The sequence below is a fragment of the Podarcis vaucheri genome (assembly GCF_965113315.1).
Source record: "Podarcis vaucheri genome assembly, chromosome: 2".
Lineage (NCBI taxonomy): Eukaryota > Metazoa > Chordata > Lepidosauria > Squamata > Lacertidae > Podarcis > Podarcis vaucheri.
The window spans coordinates 83,232,185-83,246,354 of record NC_138760.1 but is presented as its reverse complement, the minus strand read 5'-3'; the positions used below and the strand labels follow the sequence as shown (position 1 = coordinate 83,246,354).

Below are 14,170 nucleotides of genomic sequence, written 5' to 3'. Positions count from 1 at the left end.
GAAATTAATTCGTTCCGCAAGTTTTTTCTTCTTGTGAGTTTTTCGTCTTGCGAAGCACGGTTTCCCATAGGAATGCATTGAAAACCAATCAATGCATTCCTATGGAGACTGTCCGGGGACAGAGGGGAAGCGCCGCGGGCCTTCCCCTTTGTCCCCGGACCTGTTTTAAAGCAAGGGAAGGGGCAGCGGAGAGAATCGCTTCTCCCCATTGCCGCCCCTTGGTTCAAAAGGGGTCCGGGGAGAGAGGGGAAGGCGTGCGCGCGCCTTCCCCTCTGCCCCCTCTTTTGAAGCAAGGGGCGGAGGGGAGAAGATCGCTTCTCCCCGTTGCCGCCCCTTGGTTCAAAAGGGGTCTGGGGACAGAGGGGAAGGCGCGCGCGCGCCTTCCCCTCTGTCCCCGGAGATTGCGGGGCTGGCGACAGGGAGAAGCGATTTTCTCCCCGCCGCCCCTTGCTTCAAAAGAGGTCTGGGGTGCGGGGGCAAGCTTCGTTTTGCGAAGCAAGCCCATAGGGAAATTCGTCTTGCGAAGCAACTCGAAAACGAAAAAAACTTTCGTCTTGTGAGTTTTTCGTCTCGCGAGGCGTTCGTCTTGCGGGGCACCACTGTATATATAATATATATAGTAGCACAAGTTTTTATTCTAAGCCCTTTGGCACTGAAACATTGGCTTCAATAAGCATATAACTCACGTTATTTTTTCTGAAAAAATATCTTTCATTTTCCAAAATGGATTTTTGATCAACATTTATATATGGTTTTTTGTGTGAAACAAGTTATTCAGTGTAAGACTAAATATAGCAAGCATATTCTACTGTATCATGCATGTGACTTTTTAATCCCATAAATTACATAGTAGATAGCAGGTACTTCAAAGCAAGTAATGTAATTTCCTTGAAAAATAAATCCCAACATTTCCTCATCTATTATTTCAATCTGCAGCATGGGTCAATTTGTAACTGCTGATTTCCTTAGGTAAATGTGAAAATACATCAAGGAAATTGCTAAGCTTTTATCCTAGCAGCAATAAACATTTAAAACTAAAAAATGCTAATTTTTAAAAGCCATCTACTGAAGCAGTTAAGAAGAGTGCTATCTTTGTGCAATTGCAGTTTACAGCTTTTTAGAGGGAAAACGGAACACAAGACTTTTCTAAAAGAGTACAAGTATATCCAATTGACCAGCTTCAAACTTAGAGCCTCAGAATTCTGAACAGCAAGTTGTTGAGGGGAAGGGAACTGTGAGAAACTCTTGAAGCATCACAAAAAAAATCTGCCTAGACAACGTCTTTAAGTACTGTGGTTCGGCTCCAACATTACTAGTGACAATCCCCTCTCCCCCTCTCTGGATCATCCCACAACAGCAGCTAAGCTTTTCACAGAAACTGCAAAATCTATCTGTCATTCTGCATCAACTGTTTTCCAAGTCACTGCCTTTACAAAGTCTCCCTCAGAGAAAAAGAATCACAACAGGAAGAATCTTCAAATTTACAGTCATCACTGCTTATGTGAAATGTCCATAATAAAAGAATGCATGTGCAGATGAAGAACCATGGCCATGTTTATATTCATACAGAATATTAATCAGACATTTAATCAGCCAGCAAAATAATTTTATTAAGATATCATGACTTTGTGGTGTTGGCATAGAAAAGAGGACACACATTCTTTTACTATCTTGTAGGTGAATATTTCAGACTCAGGAATGTCAGGTAAACATCAGAAAACCAAATTAAACTAGCATTGCAATCCTGAACACATAGTGCAATCCTATTATGCAGAAGTAAGCCACACTATGCTCAGAGGAACTTACTCATAGGTAAACATGTATTAGAATGCATTTTTACTGGGACGTTGCCCTGAATTTAAGGAGCCATACTTCCAAGTAAACATATCTAGGACTGTGCTCCAAATCACTTTTTATCGTGTAGATTTTTTTTAAGGCCCTCGTTGTTTAATAATAAAATATTTTGAATCAATAGAAAGGGCTAGGCATATTCTGTCATGTACTTTTTTTAGCAGAGAATCTAATTTAGAAATTCATTCATTCAAATGCAAGTTTCTAGCCCATACGCTGTTGGGAAACACCCAGGTATATAATCTACAGTGTAATACTATCCAGAAGTAAGTCCTATTAAGTTCAATAGGCCTTACTCCCTGGTAAGTGAGATTAGGCTTGCAGTCTTAGGAGCTTCATGAATACAGAACTTGTATTACCTATTGTTAACTAGAAATTTCTGGCTATAGCAGAGGATTTTCCAAAGCCTACCTCATTTGCTCGTAAGGCAAGTGAGAGACATGCTAAGAATACAAATTAGATAAGCTAGCAATCTTTCCAACACAGCCCAAATTCCGAGGAGATTCAGATTAAATATATGGCATATAAAGGGCAAGACATGTGTTCCTAAACACTCAGGATTATGTATTTGCCATTTATATTTCAGAGCAAACACCACAGTAACAGAGTGTATCTGTAAAGTGCTCCTCATTCTGCTTCTCTTGTACTCTTTGGGGGGGGGGGGAACACCATCATTGAATCTGCCAGAGCTGGAGGAGGAAAAAAAACAAGCACTTGCAGTATGAAATGGTGTTTCAACCACCCACACAGCAAATTTTGTATTTTCCAGTTTGTGATTCCTGTACTGTACATTTAACAATTTAACATTTAACAATGCTACTCTTCCAGTGCATAGCAACTATTCTATAGCAGGCTTTTCAAAATAGTACCACCTGATACCAACACAGACTGTTATCTATCTGTCTAAAGTCTACAATGACTTCCTCAAACTGCAATTCAACTCAGTAGTCCTACTGTGGTTCGTGTACCACAACTCTCTGGCAAGCATGACGAACCACAGACTTCCCTCCATCAATGGAACTGGGCAAGGATCATCCTCATAGTTGTGTTGCGATTCAGAGGTCCACAGACTTCTTTGGATGATCCCAATGCTTGTCTCCAGTTTCTAGGTTGGGTGGAAAGTTGGGACTTGCTTACAGAACTACAGTGCCAAACCAGCCCCAGCTTTCCATTCCAGAACTGAAAAAGGACAGTGGGTGTTTGTTGTTTTTGCTGGTGCACTTCTGAGACACTCACAGCTCAACAAAACAAGTTCAGAGCTGCGGTGGCAGTGGCAGCAATTGTCCCTGCAACTGCACAAGGTTCCCAAGGCTTCCTAGCTGTGCAGGATCATCCCACCCCTCTTCAGTCTGGGGAACGGGGCTTGGGCTTCCTCTGCAGCACAATCAGGAACAAATTTCCTTTTCCCAGGTCCAAACTTGGAGATATGGAAGAGAGTGGGTGAATTTTCCTGGTGTTGCACTGAGTTTCAGATGCAAGTCTGAACACTCTCCTGGTGGCTACTAATTTTTGGTTGCTTAGGTCCACCCATTTTTTTGTTTTGTTTGCTTGTTTGTTTCCTGCCCAGCAGTGGTTTTCTTTTGTTATCTCAACTAAGATGGGATGGGGAAAGATTTCTCCCAGAATGACACTCTCATCCTTCCTACTCACATTCAAACCACTACATTCATTGGTCTGGAGAAATAAGAGGATGTGGGAAGCCACTCCAGGCTTCCTTTCCAGTAGTCCATTATTTTATCACATACTAGATGGCATATTTGAAAGTGAGAGGAGAAATGCTTGTTAGTATAAAGCTGAACATGTGTATAATCACAGAAACCAATTGTTAACAGCAATCCATGAATCAAATGCACTCAAAAACCACAACAGCATTTGAGGATGAGTCAGTGACAGCTACGTTGAATTCTTCTCCGGAAAGTACATCTTTCATTTCAATGTTTCTAATGGTTTGTTTTTAAAGTCTGTTAAATAATGTTTTCCCCATTTCCAGAGCTTTAGATATTTCAGCTGGGTAGTTAACCAAGTTAAGGTCTGTTGGATGAAACCAACTTTTAAGTAGCATTTGATATCAAGTAATAGCTGGTGGGCAGAGCTATAATGTGAATCATGCATTATTATAGCTCCTTTCCCTACTACAGAGAATCAACTGGTATTAATGTTTGTTATTCACACCTACCATTTCCTTGTGATTGGGATAAAAGGTTTGCTCAATTAAAGGGAACTTCTCTGGTCCCAAGGTTCTGTAGATGGACACCAACTGAGCAAACTGCAAAAGAAAATAAACAGAATTCTAAGCTCAAAGCTCAAAATTACTTCAGCTCTGTTATTCAGCACCATAATTACTATCTATCAAAAATTCAAGAGCCTGTTAAAAGATCCCTTCTAGTTTACCATATTCTGATTACCCACCTACAGAAAAAGAATGCATAAAAAGTAAAATATGCAAGTGCAAATGATGGAGAAAATAATAATTTCATACACCTGTATTGTTTTGGCAATTTCATTTTCTTTTGAGCCTATGGCCTAGCTAAACTAAAAAGGCCTGTGCCTACATTTTACAGTATAGAACAAGCTGCTTTTAAGTACTGTATTTAGTGAATGTTCGTTTTGGAACACAGAAAAGAATAAACTGATAGAATCCATGGTGACCGCCATACGCATGAAAAGAAAATCAACTAGTCATGGCAGTTATGCTTAATCTTGAATTGTTTTGTAGATAGATAAAAAAGGATATTGGGAGACATTTAATGAACAGGGAAATTAGTCAAAGTCTTAATAAAGAAAGACACCGAAAAATGATTATATGTAATTGACTGATATTACAATGAGGAGCTAAATGATTTTGATTGGTTCAGGATGATGACACTGGGTTGCAACCACTCTGGGAAGACTGCTGTGATTCTTTGAATGGTGAATGTAAATCACATGTGTAACCTGGGAGTGTATAAGAATCATTGCTTTGGACACAGCTCTTCGTGGCCTCTCTATGATTTTAAGGAGCCTGACCATAAGTATATTTGTATTCAATAAAGGCCTATTCTTTTTACTTGGAGCCTGTATCATTTCCTTTGGGGTTTCTGTGAGGGATACCTCCCGTCTAGGAAGCCCTTTCAAATTTCTCCAGCACTGATTATCCCACAATAAATTAATGGCACTTAAATTTAGAAATGTGCACTGGATATCAGCACTGGGTATTTAGCATTGCTCATCTGACACACTTCTGCACAGATTTTATATAGTGCAGCTCATCCCAGTGGGGCACCCTGTCACAGTCCTGCTTACCATGGAACAATTAAAAGCTCACTTTAAGTACCAATGTCCAGGTGTGGGGCAGCTGGGCATGCTTGGTTGAGAGTGGCGTATAGGCCAAACCAGGTCCCATCCTGGACCTAATTTCTCACCCCAATGTAGAAGAATTTAGAATCGGGGTTCCAAAGAGGAGAATTTCAGTGCATTTTTCCTATGGGATTGTTTTATAAGATTGCAAAACCACCAGCCATTCAACAGGTTTTTAAGGCAATTCTCATACAAGCCGCACCTATGAAGAGAACTTAATTCCATATGCCCTCATTTCCAGTCTTCAAACTATGAAATCTCAGTTGCAACAACAACATCCTTGACTCAGTCTTGTAATCACAGCAGCTATCTTTGTGGGACTTCTCTCAGCAGAATCAACAACCCTCCAGAGCCACAGCAAATCTGGAGTTGAGGATCGTGCTATGCGCTAATCACACACTTAATTCTCCATTAACAAAAATGTTGAGCCTCCAACAGACAATTTTCTGCCGCCAGCCCACATAGTTCAGCTGGATGCACAATGACACAAAACATGAATGATAAGCATAAATTAAAGATTTGTCACTTCAACAAATTAACAGGAAGAAACAGCACTAGCAACTTAGGACTCTGAATCAATTTTAAATATGGCATAGTCCATAAAATGGTGGGAAACCAGAATGAGAAGATCTCTTCAAGCTAATAACTAGTATTTCAAGTCCCCTCTAGAGCTATTTTCATTTCAACTGTATGTGTGGTAATAAAGAAAAAATAACACATATCAATATGGGAGAATGTTATGGTAATTGTGTTTTACCTGGTAACTAAACATCTGACGTTTATAAGAAACAACAATAACATATACCAGAAACATCTACGCTTATACTTCAGAAAATTTCTAGCACAAGAGATTTTATAACATCTGTTCTTTGATCAAAAAAGAAAATGAATGTGATTCATTTGAATATTATTCAGTTCGAGTTATGTTATCTATGTGATTTGTTTTTAAGTATAAAAATAACAGGGAAGAAAAATGGGGCAGCGGGGGGAGGAATTAAACATCTTTGGTTCTGTTTGCAACCATCTAGCTACTTTTTCTTTGGGGAAATGGATCACTGTCTGTGATTCTATGATGTACGAAGATGACTGCTTGATAGTTCAATGTCTTCATAGATTTTACGGTGAGAATTCTTGTTCTTAGTGCATTTTCTTTGTATTGCTAGCACTTTGTATTCTTACCTTTCTCATATAAAAGCTGTCTTTTCATCTATTAAAGAGCTTTTCTCGAGTGAGACGAAGGGATTGTCAGCTGAAATCTTTATGTGTACCACCAATGCTTTGTACAGATAATAGTAAGCACTTGGCAAGAGAGCTCTTTCATTTGATAATAAAAGAATGTGCAAGATATATTTTGTTATCCTAAGAGTGGAACATTGTAGCTTTGAGTGAAATCCCTAGGTATAGGGTACAGTGAATGCTAATGCTATAATTAGAGACTTAGATAATAACAGTCTTACTATTTTAGTTTTATTCACGTGCATTTAAATATAAGCATGTGCCATGAAACAGAATAGGACATTTCTCTCCCTAATATACAGCATTTAAGTAATTACACCTAAATGGGAAATGGCCTCATGTCTTGCTTCCACACACAAAAATGAGCACAGAACTTTCCAATGGAGTCTCTCTCAGACTGCTGCAGGAGGGAGGAAGAGACAGCAGAACTGCAGTTGCAGCTTCAATCTGAGTGGGTAACTGGACTAGTGGGAAACTCCTTCCAAATACAAAAGGAGAGTGCAGAATGAACTTGGGAATCCCTTATGGGAGGACTGCCTCTGGTCCTGGAAGCAGCAGACAACAATTTCTCTCTATCCACCTTCTCTGTACCATGAATAATATCATTACATATGTTTAGCATGTTCCTCCTTAGTTGCTTCCCCCTGGCTCCCAGTAAAACAGTTGCCAATGTTTTATCCTTCTCATATAGAGGTGTTGCTCCAGCTCCCTGATCATTTTGGTTACTCTTTTACATACTTTGATGCTCTATGGGATGAAAGGTTATATGTGAACCCCTTCTCAGTCATTATCTTGGTGGGATACTCAGCCAGCTCTTATGGCTTTTGAATAAAATGAGCTTAAAGGTAAAGGTAAAGGTACCCCTGCCCGTACGGGCCAGTTGTGTCCGACTCTAGGGTTGTGCGCCCATCTCACTTAAGAGGCCGGGAGCCAGCGCTGTCCGGAGACACTTCCGGGTCACGTGGCCAGCGTGACGAAGCTGCTCTGGCGAGCCAGCACCAGCGCAGCAGACGGAAACGCCGTTTACCTTCCCACTATAAAGCGGTACCTATTTATCTACTTGCACATAAGGGTGCTTTCGAACTGCTAGGTGGGCAGGAGCTGGGACCGAAAGACGGGAGCTCACCCCGCCACGGGGATTTGAACAGCCGACCATGCGATCGGCAAGCCCTAGGCACTGAGGTTTTACCCACAGCGCCACCCGCTTACTTCCATACTAATCCTCCCCCTTCTTTTTTGCATTCCGTAAGTTTTGTGTTGACTGAAGTTCTATTGATCTGAAAGGTGCTGCTTTCCTTTAAAAAAAAATATAGATTGTATGGAGATTACTGGAATTATTGTATATGTTCTCTCAGTTCTGTTAATGCAGCTTGGTATGTTCTATTCCTTATCCCAGGATCTGGTGAGAGTGGTATCCATGGATTAAGAATACGCATTATTTATTGTCTAGGGCCAGGGTGGGAACATGTGGCCCTCCAGATATTGGACTCGATCTCCCATAGGCCTCAACAGGTATAGCTAATGCTCAGGGGTGATAGAAGTTAGAGCATAGCATCTGTAGGACCACATATTCCCCATAACTGCTCTAGGGTATTTTGTAGTTGACAGATCACTTGTCATTTTTACATTCAATGTTGCTGTGGGTACCAGAAAATATCCATTTCACAGAAGAAAAATTGTTGATGCTTGGAATGCGCCCCCCCAAAAAAAACCCAGACAGAAAGCAAAGATCCCTATCAAAAAGGAGACCCAGGTTGAAATCTTCACTCATGTATGAAGCTCATAATGGGCTGATCACTATCTCTAAGCTTAAAGGTAAAGGACCCCTGACAGTTAAGTCCTGTCATGAATGACTCTGGGGTTGCGGCGCTCATCTCGCTTTACTGGCTGAGAGAGCCGACGTTTGTCTGCAGACAGTTTTTCCGGGTCATGTGGCCAGCATGACTGAGCCGCTTCTGGCAAAACCAGAGCAGCATACGGAAACGTCGTTGACCTTCCCGCCGGAGTGGTACCTATTTATCTACTTGCACTTTGACGTGCTTTTGAACTGCTAGGTTGGCAAGAGCTGGGACTGAGAAACGGGAGGTCACCCCGTCACAGGGATTCGAACCGCCGACCTTCTGATCAGCAAGCCCTAGGCTCAGTGGTTTAGACCACAGCGCCACCCACGTCCCAGTGATCTCTAAGCTTAACAGATCTCAAAGGGTTATTGCAAGGATAGGGTGGTGGTTAGGGGTGGAGACCACTTGGAGCTCCTGTGAGAAAAGATGGGGTATAAATAAATAAATGCATTTTAAAGAACCAAAATCTTTTGCTAAAATGTGACAAAAAATATTTGAACTCCCATATGCCGTATCTCTAAAAGGACCTACCCAGCCATTCAGTTAAACATGATTTCACAAAATGTGATAAATGATAAATTTATTCATAACTGTCAAGCTGGTAGTAAATTTTTATAGCATAAACCCATCCTACCAGCTCAACACTCAGACGTTTATGCTTTCATTCAGACTGGCATGTTCCAGCTCTTCAATATTATGTTGTAAATCTATAAAGCCAGTTTCTTATGCAAAGGGCTGGGTGAAGAAAGATAAAGGCATCCTGGTTTTAAATGATAAGGGCATGCATGGCTAGTCCCAAATGCTAGCAACCTTTTAAAACAATAGCAGGAATGTCAAGACTGAGAAGCCTAAGGAAGAAAAATGCCGAATTCAAGTATAACTGGTTTTGTCCTTAATGCCAGCATTTTAAAGAGCTTGCTCTAAGGCAAAGGCATCCTAAAAAGCTTATCACCTCACATTAACTTTCTGATTGCAGAAGTGATTCTATGGGCACTACAGCATGCACACACATAGACCTCAAGGAAGAGCAGTAGGAAGATGTAACAAAATTGAGAAAGATGAGGGCTCTACACACAGCAGGTGCAATTTGTGTTGATAATATCTACCAGTGGGATCTGCACACATGTAGTGTGGAGTGTTCTCATTCAGGGTTTCAGACAGCCATGTCCCATTCCAAGATGCTCAGTTCTATTCAATTCTATTCTCCTCCACTCCCGTTTACTCCCATTCCCCACCTCCAGTCACATCATCCACTGAGCATTATGTGGCCACTGAGCATGTGTAGCCCTTAATGGGATGGCTTTTTATGGGGGGTGTGGAGGAGGAGGAGGATGATGCCCTTTAAGCTTTTGTACCTCCTTAAAATGTTTGTATTTCTGCAAACCTTGGGGTGCCCCCAAAACCTTCTGATCACTCTCTCTTCTGCACTGATGGAGCTATTTTGGCTACAAACAGACTGCCACTTGGAGCAAATGTGGTGTAGTCGTTTGAGTGTTGGACTCAGACTAGACAGGCACATGTTCAAACCTCTACTCGTCCAACCCACCTCATTTTTTTTAAAATAGATAAAAATTAGCCAGGGGGCAGGAAGATGTGAACATGTACACCACCTTGAACTCTTTAGAGTAAAGAAAATAAAAACGTAATAAATGAACAAAACAGCATACAGTAAAAGTGTTTTGTATTTTCACATGAGAAATTAAAATTATAGCTGTTAGGGCAATTAATGAGCCCACCATTGGACTGATATAGGGTTAACAATGTTTTTAAAAATCTAGATGGCCAGATTTGTCATGCATCACGCAAAACGGCTCCTTCCTTTTCTCCAACCTTCCAATTCAAAGCAACCATTGTCTTTGAACTCGGGAATTTCTGTCAACTTACCACCCAGGGCTTGTCACAGAAGTTGTAGATTGACTCTAGGGAGTTAACGCTTGGGATGCCAGCATAATGCATCCCGATGATTAAGTTACGGAAGTCTTCATTTTCTGCCATGCCGAACGAGTGTTGTCGAACAAGAACAAAGTCGGGCCTGAATGATCTAAGGAGAATAAGAGAATTTAAACATTTCTTCCATAAGCTATTTTTCTTATAAATGAAAGTAATACAAACATAAGAGAATATAAGAGAACAAAGGTTACTATATTTTTTCATATGAAACGTTTTGCACTGAAAGCCAGGGGATTCCCCCCTCCCCATAAACCCAATGTTCTTCTTTCAATGATTTGTGTTATTAAAGCTGTGGTCCTATTCATGCTCACTTGGAAGCAAGCCCACTGAAATCAATGGGAGTTTCTTCTGACTAAGTATGCTTAAGACTAGGGTGCACATCCAAGTGAAGAAGCTCCAGATTTCCCAGCTATACCTGGTCTACCCAAGTGACATCTATTATAATCTATAGTGATGCAGCTCTGATCTAGCAACTGCATGCTCACTGAAAACCATATCTTTGATATTTGTTCCTAATGTACCATATTACTTAGAGGGAAAAGCCAATACCTATATGAAAAGAAAAGAACAATCAAAATAATTTTTATTGCCTGGGACACTGGGGCAATCACCTGTAGGGCAGTATTTAGTAAAGCACTCTGTACCTATAAACTACAGTTATTAAGAAAGAAGCAGAAAACATCTTGGGATTGTTGGAAATAAGTGCCAGGAATGAGGCGATAAGATATGAGAATTAGGAGCACAAAATATAGGATGTTAGGAGACAACAAATAGATAAAAGAAGGTTGAATGTTAGAGCAAGGAGATAGAGATACAAGATGGCAGGCTACCCTATAATGTTGTTGTTTAGTCGTTTAGTCGTGTCTGACTCTTCGTGACCCCATGGACCAGAGCACGCCAGGCACTCCTGTCTTCCACTGCCTCCCGCAGTTTGGTCAGACTCATGTTTGTGGCTTCGAGAACACTGTCCAACCATCTCGTCCTCTGTCGTCCCCTTCTCCTTGTGCCCTCCATTTTTCCCAACATCAGGGTCTTTTCCAGGGAGTCTTCTCTTCTCATGAGGTGGCCAAAGTATTGGAGTCTCAGTTTCATGATCTGTCCTTCCAGTGACCACTCAGGGCTGATTTCCTTAAGAATGGGTGCGTTTGATCTTCTTGCAGTCCTTGGGACTCTCAAGAGTCTCCTCCAGCACCATAATTCAAAAGCATCACTTCTTCAGCGATCAGCCTTCTTTATGGTCCAGCTCTCACTTCCATACATCACTACTGGAAAAACCATGGCTTTAACTATACGGACCTTTGTTGGCATGGTGATGTCTCTACTTTTTAAGATGCTGTCTAGGTTTGCCATCGCCTTTCTCCCAAGGAGCAGGCGTCTTTTAATTTCGTGACTGCTGTCACCATCTGCAGTGATCATGGAGCCCAAGAAAGTAAAAGCTCTCACTGCCTCCATTTCTTCCCCTTCTATTTGCCAGGAGGTGATGGGCCCAGTGGCCATGATCTTCGTTTTTTTGATGTTGAGCTTCAGACCATATTTTGCGCTCTCCTCTTCCACCCTCATTAAAAGGTTCCTCTTCACTTTCTGCCATCAAGGTTGTGTCATCTGCATATCTGAGGCTTGGGATTCATCCAGCCCAGCCTTTCGCATGATGAATTCTGCATATAAGTTAAATAAGCAGGGAGACAATATACAGCCTTGCCGTACTCCTTTCCCAATTTTGAACCAATCAGTTGTTCCATATCCAGTTCTAACTGTAGCTCCTTGTCCCACATAGAGATTTCTCAGGAGACAGATGAGGTGATCAGGCACTCCCATTTCTTTAAGAACTTACCATAGTTTGCTGTGGTCAACACAGTCAAAGGCTTTTGCATAGTCAATGAAGCAGAAGTAGATGTCTTTCTGGAACTCTCTAGCTTTCTCCATAATCCAGCGCATGTTTGCAATTTGGTCTCTGGTTCCTCTGCCCCTTCGAAATCCAGCTTGCACTTCTGGGAGTTCTCGGTCCACATACTGCTTAAGCCTGCCTTGTAGAATTTTAAGCATAACTTTGCTAGAGTGTGAAATGAGTGCAATTGTGCGGTAGTTAGAGCATTCTTTGACACTGCCCTTCTTTGGGATTGGGATGTAGACTGATCTTCTCCAATCCTCTGGCCACTGCTGAGTTTCCCAAATTTGTTGGCATATTGAGTGAAGCACCTTAACAGCATCATCTTTTAAAATTTTAAAGGATACCCTATAGAATGGTAGCTTTTTGGAACATCTGAGTGCTACTGAGCCCTTTTTCCTCTTACAAGCAATATAGTCATTTCCCCTCTTATTAGGTCAGCACACATTCCTGCCAGGTTACTGATCCCAGCACAAGTGGGCTGAGAATCAGTGAATTATGATATAGAGTGATTCTCTAACATTTGTGATATTGAGAGACATGCCTTGCTTTCATTTCAATCCTTTGCAGTGGGCTTCCCAATTAGACTTCTCAGTGTGCAGGAAGAAACTTATGGCTCTGATCCCTCCTCTTGTTATTCATGGGCAAAGCGACTCTATTGTACTCTATTTCCTAGATCTCAAAAAATTCACATCAGAGTAGTTACATCTGGAATGAGAAACCAGGTGAGTTGGGCAGCTGCCATAAATACTGCACTACTGCTGCCCCCTAGAAAAAGACAAGGCCTGAAAATGGCAGTTAACCGCATGCCCTATGACCACTATTCGTTTCCAAATTTCAGACACTGCAATTATGGTATGGGATCCCAATCACATGGAAGCATCAGCTATACCACAGAAGTGCATGTGAATCAATTCTGAAGCAGAAATCCTTGGGAGTGCAACTAAATTTCAAATAAGCTTTTTAAAAAATATAAAAATAAAACATTTTTCACCCATCATTTTTTAGATATGTTCTGCAATATCTTTATAAATCAATACATTGTTCCTCCCTGATTATATTTGCAGCTCATGCACAGTTTGGTAATTTAATATAACATTTAATCAGCAGAAATATTTGCTAGCCTTTTGAATTACTATGGGCTTGGTCTAGCTGTATTGCAGGCATAAATAACCCTAATGCAAGGAAAGATCCACACAGGTCATGCCAGAGCCCTCGCTTCCCCATGTCCCATTGCAGCAGAAATGAAAGCACTATTCAGAGCATTGTTCACAGAGGCTCACAGGTCACAGAAATGTAGAGCTGGAAGGGACCCTGAGAACCATCTCCCTGCAATGCAGGAATATGCAGCTGGCCCACATGGGAACTGAACCCACAACCTTGGCATTATCAGCACCACGCTTTAACCAGCTGAACTAACTGCCTTCCAATAATACCTTGGCATCATGATATGTATGCTCCAAGCAGGAAAGGGAAGAATAAGATTCTGGTATAAGGATCCCTCCAGGAGCAGTGAATCATAGAATCATAAAACTGTAGGGTTGGAAAGGTTCCCGAGAGTCTTCTAGTCCAACTCCCTGCAATGAGCCCTTTGTATGTATTAATCACTGGTGCATCACAGCACCATTTGTTATTTGTGGGGTTCCTTCCCTCTCCTATTTATTTCAAAGGAACAGGGGCAGCACCTAATAAACCTTTCTTAGTACAGTATAGTAGATGACTTTATTATAATGGCAGTTACAGGTAGGTAGCCGTGTTGGTCTGTTGGTATATATAAGGGTCCGGTGACTTCTGTTTCAGTGTATCTGGAGAAGTGTGCATGCACACGAAAGCTCATACCAATAACAAACTTAGATGGTCTCTAAGGTGCTACAGGAAGGAATTTTTTTTAATTATAATGAATCATCAGTTCTGCAAAGACAGGAGGTTTTGAATAGTATTGGAGGTAAGCTTCCACAAATACTAAATCACCTTTAAAGAAACAAGCAACATGAGTCAAATACCCTAACCAAAGGAATAAACAGTTTCAGAAAATATTTTTATCATTTGAAAAATAAATTTGTCCAAAGCT

The 14,170-nt window shown here is 41.2% G+C and overlaps 1 protein-coding gene across 1 annotated transcript in view; it reads right to left on the bottom strand.

Annotated features, from left to right (window-relative positions):
• The window catches only part of SYN2 (synapsin II), a 149,711-nt gene that overhangs the window by 66,488 nt on the left and 69,053 nt on the right, over positions 1 to 14,170 (bottom strand). Inside the window, exons 4-5 of the mRNA XM_082211950.1 lie at positions 10,149 to 10,305; positions 4,028 to 4,117 (exon numbers count right to left, since the gene is read on the bottom strand). Of these exons, the coding sequence (XP_082068076.1) occupies positions 4,028 to 4,117; positions 10,149 to 10,305 (247 nt within the window). The remainder of the gene's footprint in view (positions 1 to 4,027; positions 4,118 to 10,148; positions 10,306 to 14,170) is intronic.